Here is a 24,427-nt window from a genome sequence, read left to right as displayed (position 1 = left end):
ATTATACACACCAGCCAAAAACTACAGTTCATTGCCTGAGAGATTTTGGTCATTTGCTTTTGGCCTTTATAATCCTCGGAGAGAGGGGCAATGCAAAACTATGGAGCATATTTTGACGCTTTATTATTTTTGTTTAAGTAAATACATAACCTTGTAGTCTTTCCAACTTGAAAAAGCAAACATTACATCCAGGAAAAAACAAGACTGTAAAAGATTATGAGCCAAGATAAAACAAACTGTAAACGAGTAAGTTGCTGACTTTTCTCAGATCCTGCAAGCTCCTTTATAATCCGCATCCCCTGACCCAACCCTGTGTAGCTTTCACCAGCCAAGGAGTCACAACGTTTCTCTTCTACAAAAGTGTCTAGTCGAGCTTAAGAAGTGACCCAGAGCGTAACTAAAAAAGTCTGAGCTGTCTCAAGACTCTTAGTAACTGGGGCACACAAAACATCATTACCGTGATGTGGATAATTACAGTGTAGAAGGGTGGCCTCTTAAGCATGTAATACACTCTTTTATCTTTAGAAGTCAATCTCTCTGAGGCTGACAGCTTGCAGCATATGATCCTGGTAAACAAATACTTTTGAGCGGCACAAAAGTGCCATTAAAGGCCAAAACTGTCAACACAAATTCCATTCTTACTGGGGGATGGAACCAAGGAGTAAGGGAAGGGGAGAAGGAGATAAGAAATAAGAAAAAAAAAGAAGAAGAAAAGAAAAAAATGGCTTGATCACTTCAGGTCGTTTTAGCTTGCATGGAGGTTGTCATGGAAACATTTCTATCAAGTTAACTGAGATGAAACCTCAACATATACTACTAAATTGCCTTTAAGTTTAGTAACAGGGCAAAGATAGCCACGGTGAACACACATTGGGTAGCGTATGTACATGGGCTCTGGGACATGTTTAGGACAGTGATGCCAGTTCACCTCTCTCTTGATCGTTTTAACCACTCCCCCCCACCAATGTAGCAACACCTCAAGCGAACAGTCTGAGTAATTACAGAGGTGTTGGGGGATGGGTGACAGTGCAATTCATAAGCTAATGTAAAAGTGAGCAAGTGTTTCATTGCTTACAAAATCAACTCTCTCAAAACACAATTCATGCAATCTGTGCAATTGTCTAAATTTGCAACTGAATATTTTGACTCCTGTCAATTAGGTTAAGCATTCACTGGAAATGCACAGAGTTTTCACATAATCACAAATAACAAAGCACTCTGCTTCACCTCAGCAAGCAACTATTTCCATATCTAAAAGGCAAAATCCTGCAGCAACCAGTGTTCACCGAGCTGAAAGCTGATTCTTAATTTTGATAAATGATTGAAACATATGACAGGGTATACACATTAATCCTGTGGAGGACATTCATTTTCCTATTACCATAATGTAGAGCACGACCACCCGATGATGAATGCAGCAATCAAAAAATGGACGCAGAGAGGGGAGAGCCGGGGTAATAAGTGTGCTGCTCCCAACAACGGTCACTCTTGGAGGGAGACTAATGGCAGGTCTCTCTCCATCTCACCTTAGAGAGGAAAATGCATCCCGTTTTACAAAATCTTGTACCCCACACACTCACACACGCAAAACCCCAACAAATAAACAAGAGCGTATGCACTGTTTTACAGCATGCTTTAAGAAATGATTACAGGGGCATTTCAACAAAGGGGCTGATTGTGCACTGTCGCTGACATATTTCACAAGGGGCATTTATTGCTGCCTGGCCTTTGAAGAGTAAGAACTGCTGAGTGAGGTGGGAAGGACTTGGCCCACACCTGCATAACTGAGGAAGGAACACCTGTGCACCCTGCAGCTTGAACAAGGAGGGTGGCTCCAGCTTATCCAGGGGTGAAAGCTGATCAGAGGACAGGCCAGGAGAGTTTTGCAACTCCCAATGCCTCGTTAGAATTTCTTTACAAGGGGGAGGGAAAAAAAGATACATCTATTGATTTTTTGGCCATAGTGATTAAGGCGTGACAAGAAACAGAGGGTAACAGAGCATCTCGGAAGGAGCTTTTAGACCTGAGATAAATGAGTTTTAATTGCAGGTTCATCATGATGAAACGTAATACGCTACCAGCATCCCTGTTTGTCACGGGACAGCGAAAAAGATGGAATATAAAAATGGAGCCTGCAACTACGGTAAGCCGTTGACTCCTGACAGTCATATGTATTGATAATGCATTTATCAGTCCTGCATATAAAGCACACTGATAATCAAATACAATTACAATCTATTCATAAAATCTACATTCAATTTAGTCTTTAATTTTGTGCACAGCAAAAGCTAAAATAAAAAAAAAACCTACAACCTTTAGCATTCATATCAAATATATTTATCAATAATGGATTTTTTTTTCTTGTTTTTTGCATGCTGTCTGTCACAGGTGATAAGACAGGAGCACTGAAGGAATTTCAGGAAAACTGCATAATTATTTTTATTATTATTATTTTAAATAGAGGATGCAATGAAAAAAATCTAACATGCACAAAACAGATTAAACATTAAAACACTTTACTTGTTTTCTTAATTTCTGCAATCTCCTTAAAAAAAAGGCTAGACAAGAGTTGTAAAATAGCTGTAAATTAAAACAAAATAGTTAAAATCTAACACTACGCTATTTAAACTTATTTACAAATAAGCCTTATCTGGGTAATGTCAGTGCAAGTGTGTAAACTGTCACGTGGCTCTTATTAAAATGGATCATTTAAGGTTAAAACAATTATACAATAAGCTTGCATTTCAAAGTCAGCGTTCAGACTGGGAAAAGCGCTATCTGAGGGTCCTAACCTTAAAGAGCCGAGGGGGGGTGGGGGGAGAACCTGTCAACAGATGCTTGGTAATTTTAAAAAAGCACATAAAAGTCCTCGCGCAACTTGTAAATAACAAGGAAACGTTGCAAGTCATGCAACAAAGTGCTCTTAAAGTAACAACAGGGGGAAACTTGTGACCGGCTGTCCACTTCCTAATGCACGTGCTACGGGACAGAGAGGTAAAGAAGTCAAAGGGTGCGGAGAGAAATAAGCTCCTGGGCAGAAAAACTTACCACAAAAAAATGGCAGGTATATTTTTCCCCTCACGGTGAAGTCAAAGGGACACACCAGGTGAGAAGTCGTCGTCCTCTATACTTGCGGAGATGTTCGCACGTGACTGTCCAAGTTCACCATAACGTTGAGAAAATGAACAACAAGCTGCAGAGTAAATAAAAAGCTCAATATTCCTCCGCTGGGCACCGCTGCCGGAGACACACACACTCTCCTGCTGTCTCTCGTCAACGCCGCTGTTATTACTAATGCAACAGAGAGAAAAGCAGTACACTGAGCCCTGTTTGAATGACGCGCAATGCGAGGAAGAAGCGCCTTGTTTTTTTTTTTTTTTTTCCTCGTTACGATTCAAACACACATCAAGCTGTATCCCAGCAAGCAAGTATATTTGGGACTAGAAAACCCCCCCGGGGGGGGAGGCACTTGCTTGTGTGCGGAGGTGTGTATATTATTTTTGGGCGTACTGCGACCCCATGTGACGTCAGGGCCACCTGCTATGTAAATAAAAAAAACTTTTTTTTTCTTTTTAAAGAGAAAAAAAACAACAAAAGTTTGTTTCTTATTTTTTAAAAAACGTATCGCGGTCTGACCTTATAGCGTCGTGAGCAGGTAAGCTTGCAGGAAAGCGCGAGCGATAGTGTAGTGCTGCTTGCAGGGGACTGAGCCTGCGAACTTAACGGAACGGTCCATCCGAGCAAAAGATATTCAAACCGTGCGCTTTGCTGCAGAAACTCCACATTTAGTGGTTTTTAATGCAAAACCCTTTACAATTAGGAATGTGGGAGGTAAAATAAAGTTTGGTGAAATCATTATGCATTCCGGAAATACTAATTTTATACCATCAACTTACTGCAGCTTCAAACTGTGGAGACCACACACTGATCAAGATTATTTTGTCTATGAAGGTGGATGATCAATCAATCACTTTTTGTCTATTAATCGCCCTAAGACAGACTTACCATCATTCATATAGATAATGTGGAGTATAGCTGACTATGTACATTTTAAACACAGAAATATGAGCGGTCCAAATTTGTGACAAGTTATGCTTGAATGTCTATCATCGCACAAATAGATATATTTAGATTAAAAAATTAGCTTTAGCAGCCTTTTAAAAAATAATTTAAAAAATGCGCGTTTAATTGCGAGTTTTATTATTTTAGAGTATTTTACGTGCACCTCACTAAATTTAAAGCTTGCAGAGAGATATATAGCTATTCGAGCGTAGATTTTTGTTATTATTATTATAAAAAAATGATACACATTTTTAAGTTTCAGTGTGAATATGTCTAAAACGAGACGACCTAAACAAAATCATTAGTAAATAAATATCTCTTCTTTTTGAAATAAAAGATTAGATCATTAATTGAACATTTTACTATTATTATTATTATGTATGATTATTATTAAACTTGCTGTCAGAATATCATAACGTTAGTCTGTTTATTCTAAATGCAGTAAATTCGAAGCAAAACATTTATTGAACAGCAATTAAAATGATTTACTTTTGTGCGTGTCGTCTGCCTTTTCCTTAAAAAAAAAAAAAAAAGAAAAGAAAAAGCTGCGACCTTCCCAGTGAAGAAATGAATGACCAGATTAGAAAGGAAAGGGTAGGGGTTAATCTTTTCTTTTTCTCCCTCCTACCCCCCTTTTTTGTAATATAAGAAAGAGTTAAGTGGATCTTGTCTTATTCTGACTCCTGTCAATATTTTTAAGTATATATTATGATTTTTATGTTATTCATTACTGTAAAACTTGATAAAAAAAAATACAACAAAAAACATTACGACATTTTCGTGTGTAAAGGTCCACAAGTTTTATCCAATATTTACATATAGGACGCATTTTTAAAAAATATATAAAATAAAGATGAATTTAACATTTTCATGTTGTTTATGTTCATATTGATTTATGTTTTAGACTTATACGCATTATATGAATATCCTGCACCAGGTCAGTATTAACAAAATACACACTACATACAAAATGTCGTCAAACTGCCCCCCCCATTGAAATATAAATTTATATCAATTTCCTTTTTTGGTGAAATTATTTTTTTTAAAAGTCTTTTCAGAGTAAGGAAATGCACATCATAAATTCTTACCAGCCAAAATGAACTCTCTTATTTTGGCGTATTATCTGATTTTGTTTACATTGGAAAACCTTACAGTTATCTTAAAAAAAAAAAAAACTGATTAAACAGAAAGCGGGCGATACAGCATCTGGAAAAATGTGAAGGTACAGTATCAGGAAGGGGGGAAAAACAACTACTATGAAGTTGTGGTGGGCTTATGCTGCCACCTATTGGTCAACTTTGAAATTTTTGCTCAAGGTAATGGGGATAAGACTTCAAAGTAACAAGTTTTCTCATCTATTTATTTTTTCTTCGGTCTTGAATAATTCTCTGGAACGCTACTTGAACATTTGGAAGCTACTGTGACAGAAAAAAAAAATAAAAAAAAATAAAAAAATTGTCATCTGAAAATATAAATGAATGAAGCCTGGTTGTCGAATAAGCTGGCATTAGTTCGATTTTGATCACATAGTGCCATCTACTGATACACTTTAGACACACATGTTGTTAGGTATTTATTTCTACATCACAATGTTGCACAAATCCTGTTCTTTTTATTTAGAAACTGTTTGTATTTCATGATTAAAATAAACCATTGCAACACCACATACAATGTGACTTAGAGACCAAAGTGCAGTTGAAACCCAGAAGAGAACTTCTTTGGTTTCAAAATGAAGGACAAAGGGTTCTTTGAGGACAAATCCTCACTTGCCTATCTGTGAAGGATTGTATAACTAACACTAAAGTCAATTTACAGGATCTGCTGAATTTGGGGGTATAGTTACACTGCTTATCAGGGCTGACTTGAATTAAACTTCTTGTTCAAGGTGGTTTTGTTTAAATGTGCACACACACACACACACACACACACATTTTAAAAGATAGGAATACAAAGTTCAGTCTGCTGAGAGGAAGAAAGTAATTTTCTTTTCCAAGATGCAATGAACCTACAAAAATAAAGACTGCCTCTTCTGGTGGTGATACTAGAGGCTCTGCAGAACAAAATGAGAGAAGCCGCACAAATACAGCAATAAAACTAATAGTGATTTAATACATAATTGATGGACAGTCTCTCATTTCCTCCTCTCGACGTGAGGGGTAAGTGGTCAGCATCAGCTCCCCAGCAGTGGGGAGGATGATTCACTCTTCATAGGGGGCACTTCAGCAGGACAGACAAGTCTTTAAACAGCTGATTTTTGGTCAAAGAGAGACTCGGACTTAAATTTGTTTATATAACATTGCCAGTCTGAAAGAGAAAGCATGGATGTGGCGTAAAGTATGGATTTAATTCAGCGTGATTTTGGAGTTTAAACAGGTAAAACATTTGCAAACAAAGTGTCTTTTATTAATTTATTTCATAGCCAGCGATAATAATCTGAGAGGCTAACTGAAAGGATAACCAGTCAGGCTTGGTCTAGTTGTGTCCTATTAATAGGCCTGGCTCAGATTCAGTGCTCAGCTGTAACCAAACTCCATCTGTCAAGTCACGTCCTCTTCCTGCTCTCCCCTCTACAGTATCAGTGCAGCCAGGCTAGGGGCACTCTGGTCTGTGCCACCCTCCGAGCCAGACAGACAGAACGACAGGCAAACAGCTGCCTCCCACACCATCACGCATTATGGAGGCTTTGTACATTCAGCCTTCAAACAGGGCAGGGGTGATGGCTGAGGAGGAGGAAGAGGAAAAAAATGGGGAACAAGATGAGGGAGGAGCAGAGGCCTTTTCTCCTACAGGCTCTACTACAGATGAAGAAGCGGATGAGGATTCAGAACCAGAACCAGAACCCCCACCAGTTGTTCGCAGGAAGGTTTCGTTTGCAGATGCCTTTGGTCTCGACTTGGTGTCAGTTAAAGAGTTTGACAATGCCGAGGTGACAGAGTCTGAGATAAGCTGGACCAATGAAAGGCCGGCAGCCCATTCATCAGAGGAGTTTTATCTCTCTTGTCTGTTTACATCCCCCTCATCCCCAGAGGAGCTGGACCAGAGGCTGCAGGCACAGATGGTGGAGCTGGAGAGCATTGAGCTCCTTCCTGGAACCACCACCATCCGTGGCATCATTAGGGTGGTCAACCTCTGCTACAGCAAGAGCGTTTATGCTCGGATAACCATGGATCGATGGAAAAGTTACTTTGATCTGCTGGCAGAGTACGTGCCTGGATCCAGTGATAGGAAAACAGACAGGTTTACCTTCAGGTATACTCTGATTCCTCCCTTTGAAAAAGAAGGCACCAGAGTGGAATTCTGTCTCCGTTATGAAACTTCAGCGGGCACATTCTGGGCTAATAACAAGGAAATGAATTATGTGCTGTTCTGCCACCAAAAGGAACACGTGAAGGAGCACGCTCCCCAAACACAAGAGGAAAACAGCATCTATAAGAGCAAGAGGAGCTGTCTCAGAGCTAACAGGTGAGAGAACGTGATGCCAAATTCTTTTTCAAACACGCTTCTGCTGACAAAAGTCACTTAATCCCTGTGAGCCGAAGCACAACACTGTTATCAATATTCCAATACAACAGTCTTAAATTCTTTAAAGATTTTTCTAGGCTTTGTGGTAGAACTCGAGCAGAAGAAGGAGAGGCCTAAAGCTGAAATTTGACACAGTGTGAGTGGTCCATTTACAGTGTGCTGCTCTTCTAATTAAGTGAAATTGAATGCAATAAAACCTGCTAGTTGGACCTTTGTGTGTTTATACAAAGTTGTTATGTAACTACTCAATAAAGAATGTTTGCTTGCAGGACAAATATTCTCCTTTTATGGTCAGATGTCTGTGCAGGTTTCATATGAGTGAAAGTTCCTTATTACTATATGAGTAACTGCAATACATAGGGTAGACTTTCAAAGGCTTTTGTGCAGGTAACATGAAGACTATACCCTGTTTTTGTGCACATTTACTGCTATGTAGCTTAATCCTAGCACTGGTATTGGGCTTGAATTGAAAGCTTTTCAGTTTTGCACTTGGCCAAACTCTAGTCAGTCACATGGTTAATTTATGCAATATGCAGTGAAAAATTATTATTATTAAATGAACAACAACAGTCTTAATATATGTATATATATATATCAAAGAAAAGAAAAATAAAACACACAATATAGCAGAATTTAGGTAAATAAACAGGTAAGGTGAAATTACACTGTGTGAGATTCTGTAATTGTGTATTGTTATTTTGAACTACAGGAATGGAACTACTGAGGGAAAGACCAAGGACACTATTAACACAAATAGTGTTTCTGCAGGTGTGTTCACAGTACTTGAAATTTATGTGGGTGCATATGTATGTATGTATGTGTATGAATAACTACATGCAAGTGCAAGCTAGTTTAGCTACTTTTATTTGTTTATTTATTTATTTTTTACTTTTTAGAAGTAGAAGCAGCACATAATGTAGAAAGGGCTGGCAGAGAGACGATGGACATCACAGAGATGCAACTGCTACTTCATTGTGAAGAGCATAAGCCTTGGGTGAGATCCATGTTTTATCTTTACTTAAAAAAATGCTACTCACATGTTGTGTGACCAAAAAAAAATCTGTTTGTTGTGAAAGTACACAGAGTATGTTCTATCTACAACGTGGGGTAAGGCAGCTGAAGAAAAAATGCATATCATTTCATGTGCATATCATACGCAGTGCTGAGCAAGACTGAGGAAGCCAGCTAACCTGACACTTGAGAAGAGGTCTGAGATCACTCGTGTGCAAACCACTAAGAATAAATGCAACGTGCTTGTACACATGCAGCAAAATTGATGATTCAAACATAATTAGGGTTATGAGTTGAGGTTACAGCAGTATTGCAATGCGTTGCATCATCACTGTAATATTACATATAAATGAATGCCGACACAAGCATTCTATAAACCTGATGACGTTACAGATTAACAACACATAGGGCAGTTAGCCTGTAGGTAAAGTGAAGTAAACACTTGACCTGACCTTTGACTTCTGGCCTTCTTGACAGGTTGAAAGTGTAAAAAACCGACGCAGAGCAACACATTTGGCACATGTGCAGGACTACCTCTCCCTAAAGAGGCAGCAACTATCAAAGGCATATCCACATGATTCACACTGTGGCCAAAAGGTTTCTCAGCATACGCCAGCTCCATGTGGTGATTCTGTCAGCTTACCCCATAAATGCCAAAAGATGCAATTGAGCAAGAGTCCACCGGTACTCACCTACCATCAGATTCCTCTGCTTCCACTGGACTGGAACAACGATATACCACAGCAATGGGGCACTGTCGATGTGGATGACATCTGGACTGGAAGAGCTAAAAGGACTTTGTCAAAAGCGTCTAAAGAAAACACACCTTCTTTTAATAATATGTGGGAGACTTTTCCTAAAAGTACAGATGATACTAACAATAAAGAAACCCCTATGAGTGATGAATGGCAGGCTTTTCTTAATGGGCCCAGCTATAAGGACCACTCTAATGTTCCTGAGGCAGAATGGCTGCAGACAGCAGCATCTGTGTCTCCTTCAAATGATAAGCTGCCCCAAATTCAATATGCAGCAAGAAGTCAAGACTTTCTAGAACTTCAGGTGGGCACAGATACACCTACCACCTCACACTCACACACCTTAGCTGTATGTCAGCTGCTGTCAGACGCTTGCGAAACATCATCAGCTACTGCTGCCTTGAACACTGAAGATCATCAACTAGCAGAAGCATGTGTCAGGGGCCCAAGAGATGACAACCCATTGGCGCATGATGCTTTCCAAAGGTCACAGACAAACGCTGTAACAGACACTCCACAGGAATTTAACCTCAAGGGGGCAACGCCTCTGTCCGAGGACACTGTTGATAGTCCAACTGAGTGTCACAAGCATGCAGTCTGGGAGCGAGAAAGTGAGGGAATAATAGGAAGAGCAGAAGGAATAGGAGGAGACGAGCCCTTCATATTGCACACTGCTGACTTGGTAACAAGCTCAGGGGAGTCTGAGACAACAGACATGACAGCAATGCCAGAGTCTCAGAATGCCAGCGCTGTTGATAGGATCTCACAGGGAGCAAGGCAGGATGAGGGTCTTTCTTCCATCGGGGAAGGGGAGGTTACATGTACCACACACAATGCAACAGATGACATGTTGGCATTTAGGGAGACAATCAGGCAGGAGGAAAAGGATGGGGAGATGTGTGTCTTTTCTAACTCCAGACAAGAAGTGGAGGAGGAGATCACGATGAACTATATGGAAAAGAAAGCGTTTACAGGAGAGGAGATATATAGGCCACAGACCGAAGAGTGCGAAATATCCCCAAGGTATGCAAATGAATCACAGTGTGAAAAATTCAGGCTGACCCAAAACAGTGAAAATCCATTCCAACTGAGTGAGAGTGGTGGAAGTGAAAGAAGACTTGCAATGTCACATACATGTGGGGAAAGTTTTGAGCAAAACAGAACAGAGAATAATGATGTACTATCAAATAACCCAAACACAGACACATTACAAAAGACAACAAGCAATGAAACAGAAGGACTTAGTGGTTTAAGTGATGGAAAAAAGGTATCGACTAAGCAAGCATGGCAACATAATGATGACACTTTACAGCTAAATTCATCTGGCCAGATGGGAAGCCCATCATTCATTGTGGAAGCATGCAACAAACAGTCAAGGCCAATCCCAGTGGGAGAAGAGCTACGTATTCAGAAGAGGGAGGACTTAGCATTGACACAAACAAAGCAAAGCTCTGAACTGAAATATGAAAAAGATGAGCAAGTATTAAATCCGACTGGAAAGGAAAAAAGATTAAGCTGTGATGAAAAAGCAATGGAACGGCAGGAAATAAACCCTTCAGCACATACAAAACTTACAGTGTACTCAATGGAAGTCAGAACTTGTTCAACAGATAAATGCAACCTAAACCTTTTGGAGGTGGTTGAACAGCAACAAACTCACTTGCAGGAAGACTTCGGGGGTCGAAAAGAGGACATAAGTAGCAAAATAAGCCTAGAAGAAGATATGGCAAAGGAGAATGTCACAAAAAGAGACACTTCAACAGAACACCAACCTCAGACATCAGAAAGAATAGAAGTAGATATGATTCAGGAAGATGAGAGGGTGAGTTTTGGAGAATTGAAAAAAGAGGCAATGAGAGAGTTGATATGTAATGGCAATGTAGAAACCCCCCATGGGGAGAAGGGGAATGCAATGAAAGGAGAAGAGTTGTCAGCAGAAGTTGAGAGCTCTCTATGTGTTGAATATAAAAAACTATCAGAAGGAGCAAACGACCCCATTAGAGCAGAAAACGCAGGATCACTTGAAGTGATAGAGCCGAGATTGGAGCAGATGTTCATAGAAAGATTTGGAGAAGATTTGGTGAGGAGGATTTGGGAAGAGGTCTTTGTTCGAGAGGTGCAGCCTTCTGGAAGACACACAAATCCTGTTGATGAAATGAGGAACAGGCTGGCAGACACCACACAAGACTGCCATCTAATTTTGGAGAAAGACTTGAGTGACACTTTTGATTCAGGTGTATTTTCCCTGACAGAATCAGAAACAGGTTCAAACTCAAGTCTCTGTCAAGGCCCAAAGCAAACTTTTGTGATTGAAAGCAATGAGTGCTCTCCAAAAGACAGTTGTCAGTCACTTGCCTCAGCAGAGCAAACTCACAATCTTTCTGAATTACATTTTGATTTGAATTCAAGTGCTCATCTCAGACAAAATATCATCACCACTTCAGCAGCTCATAGTGGGCAGTTATTGTCTGAATCAGACCAAGCTCTCAGTTTTCCAAAGGATCAGGAGAACGACTGTCAAATTAAAGAAAGATCAGTCACCCATCAGGAGACAAGTGGCCAAATGGAAGACCATGTAGCCACTCACATGGAGAGTGTTCATCAATCAACCCACCTTTCTCACAAACATCTGAGCTCAGAGAAAGCAATAGAGTCACATGCTCTTTTATGGTGGACTGTATTATATAGCACCACCCACATCACCAGACTTATTATCTGTGCCTTCTTGGTTTGTGGATTCTTTGTCATTGTTTCCCTCTATGATTCCCCCACATTCTGTACTCTCTATGTATTTTCCTTGTGTTTGTGGATTTTCAAGTGGAGGACAGACCTTATGAGGACAGACAAAGAGATAGTGGGATAGGCTCAAATTGGAGAAAAGTTGTTCAAGTTGCATTGTGTGGCATTTTTAACAGTAACATCTTCTCTGTGCGTTTAACCTAGACTGGAAGCTTGAATATCATCGAATTAGACAGTGGTACACACTGTTCTGGTATGGTGTGTGTTTGGTTGTATATTGTCATATTTTACTGAGTATGTGAACCAGTACGACAATTACCAATAATCCATTAAAATAAAGCTAAATATAGTCAATATTTTATCCAGTTCACTCAGAGAGGGCCCTATGTGGTCCTTTGGTAAATGTGATATGCAGGTTGAGATCCACTGAATCGTGGAGGATGTGGGCAATTTACATTTGTTTTGACTTTAATTAAGATCATATTCACTTGCGTGAATTCAGACAATTTTTTAAGGAAACATTTATGTGTCTCATGTGTGTATATTTGCTGTGTTTTATGGGCCCAAAACCACTTCACAATGTACCAAATAGAACAGATGACTTCTTTTGATTTTCTTTAATAAAAGAAATTCACAATCTTAGAATTTTTGTGTTTTTTTATGCTTTTACATTGACATCAAATTGTATTGATGGAATTAATCAGCACTGCTTTCTTAAATTCAGTGTTTTATATTTAGTTAAATTTGTCCCATTATCAGTGTATTTAACACTGAATAAGATTGCAGATTGAAGTCTTTTGAAGGCATTTCATTAAGTCAATAATATACTATTTTTCTTGCCTCCATCACAAAGCACTGTTGAGATGAGTAGCTTTGATCACCTTGTTACAACGGTGGAACACTCCTGCCTTTTAAGTGAATATAATGACATTCCCCAACAGCTGCACCCTCCTTCTTCCAGGACAATTTATCACTTTGCATCAATTTGCTTGAGAAACAAGACAAAAATGCTCAAAATGTCAATCAGACCTACAGTATCCCTTGACCCCAGTCATACCAATTGTCTGTGGGTTGTGCTAGAACAAGCTGTATCCACCTCAGCAGTTCAGTGGACTTTTGTCAGAACATGAAGAATCTACACAATGTTACTCTATCTGTCACTGCAGCATGAACTAAGGACAGGAATAACAGCCTTTCATCTAGAGCTGTGGTGCACATAAATGTGGCCTAGCCTAAAGAATGGTAGATCTGATGCATGGTACATAAAGTACACAATAAAATTTAACCACTCTGTTTTACAGTGCAATGCACTTCACAACTATGTAGGCATTGCAGTAACTTTCAGTTTGGCAATAGACCAACATGGAGTTTTGAGCTCTGGTAAGGCTGTTGGCTATTGAGTAGTATCTTTATGACACTGCAGTTCAGTAGAAGTTACTTGATCCTGTCTGGGGTATGTTGACCTTTTGTAAGCTGGCACTGGTCTTATGCTAGCACCTTTGGCTAACTGGCAAAAAGCCAGTGTTGGCATAGATTTGCTCTTCATAGGGCGCTGCTCTGAGGAGGCAGAGTACAGAGCTGGCACAGCCACTACAGTGTGTGCAGACAAAAAACATTGCAGTGATGGAAAGAAACAGAGAGACCTGGGCAGAATCTTAACTAACTTGGGTTACACAGAGGTGTGAGGCCATATGCCGTATTACTGACAAACTCACAACGTGTAAGGATTATAGATTAATCAATGCTGCATGCGGCAGAGAGAGAGAGAGAGAGAGAAGGCTGCACTCATACAAGTGAAGATGGCAGTGAGATGTAAAATAGCTATCAGGAGGAGCAATGAATTTGTTTTTAAAGTGTAATTTTATCACTTTTGTTGATATTTTCTTATGATCAACATCAATTGATTCATTATTAGTTGTTTGCATCCAGATGTCAAAGCTTGATTTGGACTTATGATTACACACACACACACGTATATATATATATATATATATATATATATATATACATATATATATATATATTTTTTTTTTACTGGAGAAAAGGCTGAGATAAATTTTAATCTGGTTCACATGAGATTGTTGAGGTGGACGTGGATAACTGACTCTCTGGATCACGCCCTGAACCTTGTGATACAAAACTAAAATGAGAGCTTGCCATCATGTGGTGATACCTTCGTCCTTCGCCCTCTCAGATTACACAGTGTATACAGGACTATATTTGTGGGGTCTCAGTGACTCGTATGCATGTGAGGTCTCACAGTTTCATGAAGACTACAGGGCTGGGTGGCTTTTGTTGGAATTCATACTTTTTGGGGGGCGTCGGTTTATAATTAGGTTAATGTAAGGGTAAACAATAAAGTTATGATGCTTAAGGGTTAGGTTCAGGAGGATCATTGGGGAGACCCCACAAAGGTAGTAAGACTGGTGTGTGTGTGTGTGTGTGTATGTGAGAGTTGGTATTCATTCCTATGTATGTGTGTATGTGGAGATAAAAGAGCACGGAGGCAACCTATTATAAGGAATGCACTATCATGTGAGGTGAAGACATCATGGAGATGCCACACTACATTTGAGCACAGCCTCAGTCAACACAGCTGAATTAAGACGTTACAATCATACATTTTTTTCTTCATTTAGCTGTCAGGAGATAGTTTTGTCTGTTTTTTTTTTTTTTTTAATAGATAAAGGAGGAACCAAAGAGGAAACTTAAAAAAATAACTTAAGTTCTCTTAACAACATTTTAGCTTATTCTCCAAATAAAGAGAATACTACAAATGCTAATACTAAGGTTATTTTTAATTTTACAAAAAAAGAAAGAATCCATCTTGTCATAATATAGTTAAAAACTTTAAATCTAAATTTAAAGTGGAGGTAAAAACAAGACAAAACAAAAATAGAAAGTTCATTTTCTGAAGAACCAGATGCATTGCTGCAGTTCTTCCAGGAGATGTCAGTGCAGCTTCACTTTTCAAAGATCATACAGTTGGTTTCAAACCAAAAGATTTTAGTTGAAACTGAAAAAAATACACAAATTAAATAAATATATGTTACACAATAATTGCATGATCTCCTTCAAAATACATTTGAACGTATGATGAGCAGGATTTTAAACTCGAGCTGTAAGATTAAGCATGAAAACAATTTAAAAAGCAACAAAACAACAATCTATTTTCTCCCATTGGCAAAATCACTTTGCAGTAAAGTGCACTGCTAGGGACAAGAGGGTGCATGAGGACAGGCAATGTGAGTGAAAGAGAGCACAAAATGAGGCAGTGCTTTGTTGTGTGGCCTGAGGGGACCAGAGGCACTCTGCTGACAGATTGGAGACCTGACAGACCGCATCGTTCGCACACTCCTCTGTTTAGGGAACAACTTTTTATTCATTCTTCTCTCCAGTCCATTGTCGCAGCCTCCTTGTGCTTTGCATCCTCAGCCTTCAGTCTTGCCAGTATCATCTGTCTGAGACCCCCACCTCCCCCCTTCTCTCCCTTTATCAGCAAATCTATATCAATGGCCTAAAAGCATAATTGCCAAAGTCATGTTTTAAGGTTTTATATTCAATGATGCACAATCAACAATATTAGAAGACTGCAATTAGACAGATGTCACAATTTAGCTAAAACATGACTTGAGGCTATGAGGCTAACAATATGCTTGCCCTGCCAACCCCTTTCCTCAGCTTCACCTCCTTCTCTGTCTATTCTCAATGCGTCAACATTCCCAGATGTCTGTAGACTTGCATCACTGAGACAGCCAGGCTTTCTGCCATTGCTACCTGGCCTTTAAAAGTTGACACATGTGGGGGACAGTAACTCACTATTCCTTCTGATTTATGTACACTGACTAATTCATCTGAGACAGCTGGCATAAGACCATAGGCTCTTTCTTAATGATTTTGTATGGTAGTTGTGATTCAGGAAGAAAAGAGGTTCATTTATAATTTGGCAGGTCAGTGATTTGATCCCTGGCTCTTCCAGTTAAGCATCCATAGCTAGAATTGTTCAGATGCTTAAAAAAATAAGTAAATAATGTATGTATATAATCACTGAGACTTCAAAAGATCTATACAAAATATGATAGTTTTTCAGGTAAAAGAAGCCAAAAAAACTAACTGAAGAAACCATTGGAATTGTGGGAATAATAAGTGGGAAGGGTCATATTTTATCTCTCCTGAAACAAGGGATATCAAACTCAGGTCCTAAAGCGTCCCTATCATACAGGTTTTAGACGCTTCACTGCTCCGACACATCTGATTTAAATGAAGTGGATCAGACAGCTTGTTGTTAAGTTCTGCACAGTGACCAATTTATTTGAATCAGGTGTGTTGAAGCAGGGAAACATCTAGAACCTGGCCTACAAGGACCCGAACTGAGATGTCGGTTCTAAACCAGGATTTTGGATTATGCTACTGTTGCGACTGTCTTTCAACAGTCTCAGGGGCCCCCAGTCATATCTGTTATCAAAAATATATATATTTTTTTCAGGTGAGGAAAAACCTGCTGTATTTTATTAAACAGTACTTAGATGCTACCATTAAAAAAAGATTTACAGCAGCTGAATCATAGTTTTTAGTAGTTCATGTTTGTAGAGATATCTTTTATTGCCTGCTAGATAATGTCATATTGTTAGATGTGAGTTATTTTACCATATATGGCCAAACTGGACACCAATCATGAATAAAAGCCTGCCCAACAGGAGATACCTATAGGCTGAAGTATAAGAATGGTCAAGTATTTTCAATTTGACTACCTACAGCATACAAAACTTAACAGTTACTGCATAATTTACTTATTATATGTGCGGATTTAGAAAATTATAAATGCATAATTTTCATTTTAGTTTTATTTTTTTAAACAGTACACTGAGCAATTTAGTAGAATGTGTTATAAAATAGTTTTTAAAGGTCCCTTGTTCTCATTTGAGCTCACAGATCTCATATTTACATGTCAGGTATACTGTATCAAAATTCCCTTCATTTGCTAAGATTTGTAGTACAACCAAAATATGACACCCTGGTTTGTCATCTTTGAGTTTTGTTGTCATCACGACGAGGAGGTGTGAGAAAAGAATGAGAAGAGAAATGAGCAGAAAAAGTGAAGGAGGAGGTGCAGATAAATCACACATAAAGAATGCTGTATCAGCCTCATATTAGTCACGGTTTATGCTCTAAATATGGAGTAATGAAAAGAAACTTAGAAGGAAATAGAATACGTGATTACACAGGGTGAACATTTTAGTAGAAATGATAAAAATGATTTAGACAACATTGAAAGCTATTTGTGTAAGACTCCTTATAACAAGTTACAAAACGAGTCCCACAGAGGATGATGAAGAGATATGTGAGTGAAGCTGTTTTCCATGAAGGTGTGGAAAAGCAACAGTGGATGCTATTGGGTTAATGTTTATTTTCTTAGTTCAATTAATCACCCGATCAAGTGTCCGTGAAGTGATTTGTCAAGATTAACATGTTGTTGGAGTGAAGAAGGCTTAGCTGTGTCGCTTATAAGAACTTAAAAAATGACAGACATAATCACTTGCTTTTTTTTTTTACTGGCAATGCATTGTCTGAGGTCCTTAGATGTCCCTAAACACAAAGAACATGCAGATGGGCCTTATTATTGTTGAGCAATTCTTGTCTTTTTAGGTGATTTTTTTTTCCTGAAAATTTGGCCAGTGCTTACAAATGAATAAATAGTGATGACACATTTCTAATATATCATCTGTTGTTGTCGTCCGCCTACATTAATAAAACTAAACACATCTCTACACATCTTTATGAAACTTGTGATGGGCGACCATTAAAAGTAATGTTCATGATTTGGCAATGATGATACAAAAATACATGGTTGGAATTAAAAGTCTCCAGGTTTGCTCTGTTGCTATGCAATAAACAACAAAGCTTAGTCAAAAGGCTTAAAGAACAAAAAGAAGCAAAAGGTTATTTTTAATTTTGGTAGCTTAAAATGAAACAAAGGGAGTTTGCACTTAACATTAAATCAGTTTGCAAAGCAACACCTGTCAGTTTGTGGAATCATATCAAAGCTGAGTAGTTAAATGTCATTTTCTTTGACTTTATCTAGAAGAAGATGAGGAATCTGGTGTTGCTGTTGAATCCAGTTCAACCTGGATAATAAAAAAATGATAATAATAATAACATATAGTCCCAAATAAACTTCTAATTAACTGGGCTTTTGCCTGCTGTTGTTGGGTTGTTTTTCTTTTCTAAAGTTTGACAGTTTTTTGAGGCAAAGTGTCAAAGGCAACTCTTCAAATGTTCCCTGAACAACAAAGTTTTAACAACACTTAAGTAAATCCTGACTTAAGTTTCATTGAGTAATGAAACAAAATGTGAAAAAGTGATATTTATTTATTTTAAGGGATTGGATCAAGATGGAGAAACATACAGTGGACAAAAGGAGCAAAAGGGTTAAGAAAAGCTTTAGTGATGACTGGGCACACTCTGAGTATGTGGCTGTCAGAAGACAAGTAGTTGGCTTAATGAAAGCCCTCAGTAAATCTGTCTGCATGCCATTTAGAGCATTGGCCTGACCTAAATGTCAGAACCACTCTCTTTCTCACTTTCTGTTTCTGGATCCTTTCCATTCCCTCTGTGATCTTGGTCTCAGAAAAGGGTTAAATAACTCAGACACAGCTCATAAAGGCCTTCAAGCTTCTGCAACACCAGATGGGAAATTAATGGTAAAGAGCTGGCACGGCTATTAACTTTGTTTTCCATGTTTTTTAAACCCTTGAAAGTATTTTAAAGGCCTAATTATACAGATTCTATCAAATCATAAAAACACTATTAATTTCTTCAGGTTAATATTAACTGTCCATATTATATAACACCACTGTCCTTTCTATGACACATTAAAGAGGCATAAAAGCACTAAAACTGACTGATTTTGTGTGTTCTTTAAAGAAAGGAAGAATTTTGAGACTTTTGGACAGCAGGGACAGATTTCTCTGTGATTCAGTGAGTCTGCAGCCAAGGTAAACTGTGTCATGTTTTGCACCAGCCTACTGTAAGCTTGTGAGTGATTTTGTGGGTCTGTGCATGCATTTGAGAAGCTTCATTTTCATGTGTTTGTGCCCATAATGATGCCACTGCATGCGTGGGTGGAAATATGGGTGTGTGAAATGTGACAGAACAATGTAGAAAAATGTGTAGCTCTAGGATGCACGCACGCAAGTGCTTGTGCACTCTGTTATATGATCATGTATAGGCAGTTAGGATAGCACAGTACCAAGGAGAAACACATTGTTGACTGCCAGACTCATAAAAATGGATTTCATCTGAGAGCTTTCTCCCTATCTCACTCTGCCATTCTTTTTAAGTAAAAGGTCATACAAATAGGAGGGTATGTTTTTTTTTTCCTTTGGGTCAGCTTTGATCTTTTTCTTCATTTCAGCTTTTAGTTTTTTGTCTGTCTTTTGGTTTTTTGCAGAACTAAATCAAAGTATTGGTATAGCAACTCAAAACAAAGAAACCAAGTTGACTATATATATATATATATATATATATATATGTGTGTGTGTGTGTGTGTGTGTGTGTGTGTGTGTGTGTGTGTGTGTGTGTGTGTGTGTGTGTCTGTGTATATACCAACTTCTCAACAAATTCAAAATGCTTATCATAATGGCTGATGAATCTTGGGCTTCTATCTAATCTCTTCTAGCGAGAACAGCTGCACTCAGTTCATTCATTTAGATCATCAACATTATTTACTTAAGCTGGAGTTGATTGATGGGAGAAGACATAAGATGGATGGAGGAGGAAGCAGGAAGATAACGTACCTCAGAGAGAAGCTATTATTCTTGTGGTCGCTGCTCACCACAAGCTACCACAAGAATTTATATTTCTAAAGAGGAATATGTTTCCACAAATCCCTGTAATGAAGGTTGAAGGGTCAAGCAAGCACGAAATACATAAAAACAGCAACATTTGGTGAAAATACTAAACCAGCACCTGTTTAAACTTAAGTCATCCATCCATTGTCTGATTTTCATATCATGAACAGGTAAGTCTTTCCCACTTTGCTTACCCATGATGTAATTCAAGGAGACTTATTATACTCATCTCTAGGGCTATAACTTAATTCTAGAGCACCTGTTTGTCTTTCATAGAAGTTTCTATTTGTTTCACTTTCAGAATAAATGATTTTTTTTCAAAGGCATGGCATTCTGCTTTTAAAAGCTATATGCTTTGGAGATAATGCCACAAGTTGGTTGAATGCTAACTGGTGGAATTAGCTGAAGCCTGGGGGAGTCAGCAACTGAAGATAAAACAACAACAACAAAAAAAACAAAAAAAACATGCATAGCACAGAAAACATTTGCAACCAGACAGTCTTCATATTTAATTTCTTTTGATAATAAGGCCGATCTTCATCCACATTGATTTTTTTTTTCATCTTTTCCTAAACATAATAAAACTAAAGGACCAACAACAGCACCAACACATCAAGAAATTGTTTTTGTAGAAAAAGGGATGATTTTCTGGCAGAAAATTACCAGGATATTTTTCTGCCAGCTGTACGGAAACTGAAAATTCTGTACTTATCCCTCCTGATGCATTCACAGAATGACGTCACACTGAACAAAAAAGAATCAAAATAAATTATTTGCTTAATCTGGTAACAGGTTATTGCAACAAGATTGTCTAAGATCAGTTATTAAGTCCATACCCAGCATCAAAGATGACAGAGTAAGGATAACAGCCCAGAAGATCATAGCCTCCCTCTGCCCCCTCTGGATAACATCTACCATACCAGAAGTTGTAGCAGCTGCTGTTACTGTGAGAGACACCTCTCACCCATTTCACAACCTGTTTACTCTTCTGCCCTCTGGTAAACGGTACATGTCACTTAAAACACACACTGTCAGACTCTCAAACAGTTTCTACCCAGCAGCAGCCAGAATGCTGAACTCTCTCTCTCCTCTGCCTGTTTCCCCCCCCATTCATTACATACATTACAACTAACAGTAACAACTAATTATGGCACTTCTTTTGCGCTCACTTTTTACTTCACCTCAATTTTGGACTGCCTCATTCTTTCTGCATTTATTGCTGTTATTGTCTATTTTCTTGCTTTTAATTTTGGTCATGTTTTTATTGCTTAATTTTAATGTTTGGGGAGAGGGCTGGAGTATGTGTGCAGTTCTTTAGAGGTGGGTGAAATTTCATTGTATGAGATTCATGCAATGACAATAAAGTATTCATTCATTCATTGATTCATTCATTTCTACTCCTAGAGCAACACATATACTACCAGCCAAAGGTTTAGACACACTTTCCCATTAAATCCAATGGGAAAGTGTGTCTGAGACACTTGGGGGCTTGCTATCCTCTGGTCTGCCTGGGATGTCCCCCACGGAGCATGGTGGGTGGGTTATGTGTGACGTGACTGTGTGATGGCGAGTGCTTGTGGGTACGGCACAGGGGAGGGTGTGAGTGTGGGGTTATATGGGGTGCAGATTGGAGTAGGTGGGGGGTGGGGGGAGGGGGTCGATGGTGCCTTGGTTCCCGGGGTGTGCGGCTGGAACATCGGGGTGTGTGCTGGCCTACGCCGAGTGGTTGTCTGAGGGGGCCTGGTCCTCCTAGGCTTTGCCTTTGAGGGGGTGGGGCGGCCGCTTCTGGGCTCCTGGGGCCTTGGGCCTTTCGCTTGGGCTGCCCTGGGTGGCGGGTCCCTGGCGGGGCCGATCTTGGCCCACTGGGACCTGTGCCCCAAGACCGTGGGGGGCTCTTGCTGGGGCTCTCCTCTGCCGCCCTTCGGGTGGGGCTGAAGTCGTCTTCGTGGTGGGGTAGCTTGGGTTAGTGCTCCGGGGCTGCTGCTGAGAGCCCGGGTCTCCGGGCTGCCCTGGTCTGCCTCTGACCTCCGTAGAGGCGTGGTCCAATTTGCACAATCTCACTCACCATTCTTCATCAGTGATCACTCCTTATTCCTCATGCTCTGAATGCTAACACAGTCATTGAGTTGTCCAGTGTGTTTATTCACTAAGAGATAATTCTTCTTTTTATTTTTCCTGTGAGTTAGTTTCTGGTCGCTGTTATGCTACTTTCATGATATGTCTTTTTGATTTGGTTATTGTTTAAAAACTCTTAGCCTAGCAGCTCTGTTTGCTTTTGTTTTTTGTAAAAGTTGTAGGAAATTTTCTGGTGTGTTCATGTACAAGTGTAACAGTTTGTTGTCTGGTGATGGTGTGGATTGAAGGGTTGTTTCCTTCTGTCTGTGATGTTTTTGTCTCCTTTCTTCTTTCCCTTTTGCATCTTTTTGCTATTTTCCATCTTTTTCTGTCCCCTCCGGTCAGGTCCAGCAAGATTACATATATTCTGTGATTCAAAGTAAATAAATAAATAAATGAATGAATCAGATTATCAAAAGGAGCCTTACCCATAGGCCTCCCCTTGGCAGAGCAAATTGTTTTTGCAGAAAAAGGGATGATTTTCTGGCAGAAAATTACCAGGATATTTTTCTGCCAGCTGTTGCAGTTCAGCACGATACAGCAACCAGATAATCATTTTGCTTGCTACGATGCTGGACAGGACAGGTTAAAAAAAAAGAAAGTAAACTGTGTAAACTAACTTCTGTGAAACTAGAAAGCATCCTTCCCACTTTGAAATAACTGGAATAAAAAATGCAATGAAAATACAGATGATCCAGCTTTCCATCAGCACTTAAATGCACCCTGTACACAAAGTTGTAAGGCTCCCCGGAAGTTGTAAAAGAGCCTCTAAACCCCTTGTGCACAGATCTGTCTCTAAATACAGATTTGTCTGTGTGTACCAGCCAATTCGTGCACACATATTTAAGGAGTTGTATGTGTAGCATCCTTTTTAAACAAGAAACTATTGGATTTATGAGGTTGAAAGTAAAAAAGAAAAAGGTAAAATATTAATGCTGACATCCCAATGAAAAGATGGTGGAGAGTCAAGCTAAGAATGAGACATTTGTGTGGATTAAGGATGTTGTACAGATTTTGCTGTAAAAGCCATGTTATGCTGAGGAGCTTCTGCAGCACAAATGTGTATAATCAGTTCATGGATGTACATGATAGCACACCATGCTGTTCACTGTTTAAACAGAGACTGTATGTGAAAAGAAAAATCAACAGTGAGTATGCCATTTCTCTAAAACAGAATCCCGCTAATGGAAATCTTGACAACAAAGTGGAAAATACAGCATCTTAGAGTACCAAAAGCATTTCAAACAAGTTATGTTTTCTAAAATGATGTTTTGCAGAAAAACTTAAATTTACTTGTCACTTTTAAGTTCTCCTTAAATGTTTTTCTCTTCTTTTTAGATCATCAACTGATATCCCCTGCATTCCTCCCCCTTGACTTGCTAGTCTAAGCACATTCATCTATGTGTGGTTAACAATACACCATGGATGACTAACACAGAGTGCTAAGGATTGAAGAAAAGGATTAGGAGGGCAGGCAAGAAAGAATTGGGAAAGAAGAATGTAAAAACAAGATGTAATTTATGATCAGGAGCAAGCCATATGCAAACATGTGGGAGAGAATTGGATATAATAGCTAAAGACACAAAAGAAGAAGGATGAAAGTTGGAGAAAATTAAACTGGCAGTATGTGAAAAATATATGGGAAGTATGAGGTGTTGAAGTGAGACTGATAAAACAAAATTAGAGCTTCGAAAGGATGAAAAGAATAGGAGACAAGACTGATAGAGGAATAAGATTCACACTTTGCTGCTGTGTATGAGGTGACCCTGAATCCAATCGATTTTTACAACTCAGTTATCATTAATCAACAGTCTAAGTGTGTGTCTGTATGCCTCTACGTGTGTGTATTTTGTGTGATGACATGATGAGCATGTTTAACTGAAAAATACAAGCTGACGTAAAAGGGAAATGTAAGTTGTTTAATGGACTTGTGATAGTGCTGCATGGACTCTGTGTTGAATGTTGTGCATTCTTTAGCATTTGACACATGCATTTAGTATGATGTTCCCAATTTTACAACTTAAAGAGAATTACGGAAATGTCGCTTGATGTAAACAAAATCCTTTAAAAGTATCAAGTATATTTGACATGATAAGAAAATCAGTGTCATCCTTACTTTAATTTTTTTTGACATTTATCAGATGTTTCAATCATATCATGCTTAACCATGCAGATAAACCTTTAAATAAAACTTGTTTAACATCATCATGTTTATACAGTAATTGTGAGCAATGTCAGCATTCAGTTAAATGACACTACTTAAATGGACTGTTTACTTTGGAATGTCGGGAAAGTTATAAAAAAATTAAAAATAATAAAGAAAAGGAATAAATTAATAAAATGTATATCATGTTAAAATTATGGCCCTTTCCT

General features: G+C 38.8%; 2 protein-coding genes across 5 annotated transcripts in view; one reads left to right on the top strand and one right to left on the bottom strand.

The window, feature by feature from the left end:
- Window positions 1–3,323, bottom strand: part of foxp2 (forkhead box P2) — a 96,947-nt gene extending 93,624 nt beyond the window's left edge. For 3 of the 4 annotated variants that reach the window (XM_041977381.1, XM_041977380.1, XM_041977382.1), the window contains exon 1: window positions 3,049–3,323. The gene's annotated coding sequence lies outside the window, so the exon portion shown is untranslated. The remainder of the gene's footprint in view (window positions 1–3,048) is intronic. The other variant, XM_041977384.1, reaches the window with a different exon arrangement.
- Window positions 2,064–23,429, top strand: ppp1r3aa (protein phosphatase 1, regulatory subunit 3Aa). The gene is made up of 6 exons (XM_041978192.1): window positions 2,064–2,143; window positions 6,636–7,524; window positions 8,294–8,352; window positions 8,481–8,578; window positions 9,073–10,373; window positions 23,393–23,429. Exons 2-6 carry the CDS (start codon window positions 6,737–6,739, stop codon window positions 23,427–23,429), a joined length of 2,283 nt encoding a protein of 760 aa, XP_041834126.1. The 5' UTR covers window positions 2,064–2,143; window positions 6,636–6,736.
- Window positions 23,430–24,427: the final 998 nt, after the last annotated feature.

Source organism: Melanotaenia boesemani, chromosome 23, assembly GCF_017639745.1.
Source record: "Melanotaenia boesemani isolate fMelBoe1 chromosome 23, fMelBoe1.pri, whole genome shotgun sequence".
NCBI lineage: Eukaryota > Metazoa > Chordata > Actinopteri > Atheriniformes > Melanotaeniidae > Melanotaenia > Melanotaenia boesemani.
This window is presented reverse-complemented; position numbering and strand designations above follow the sequence as displayed.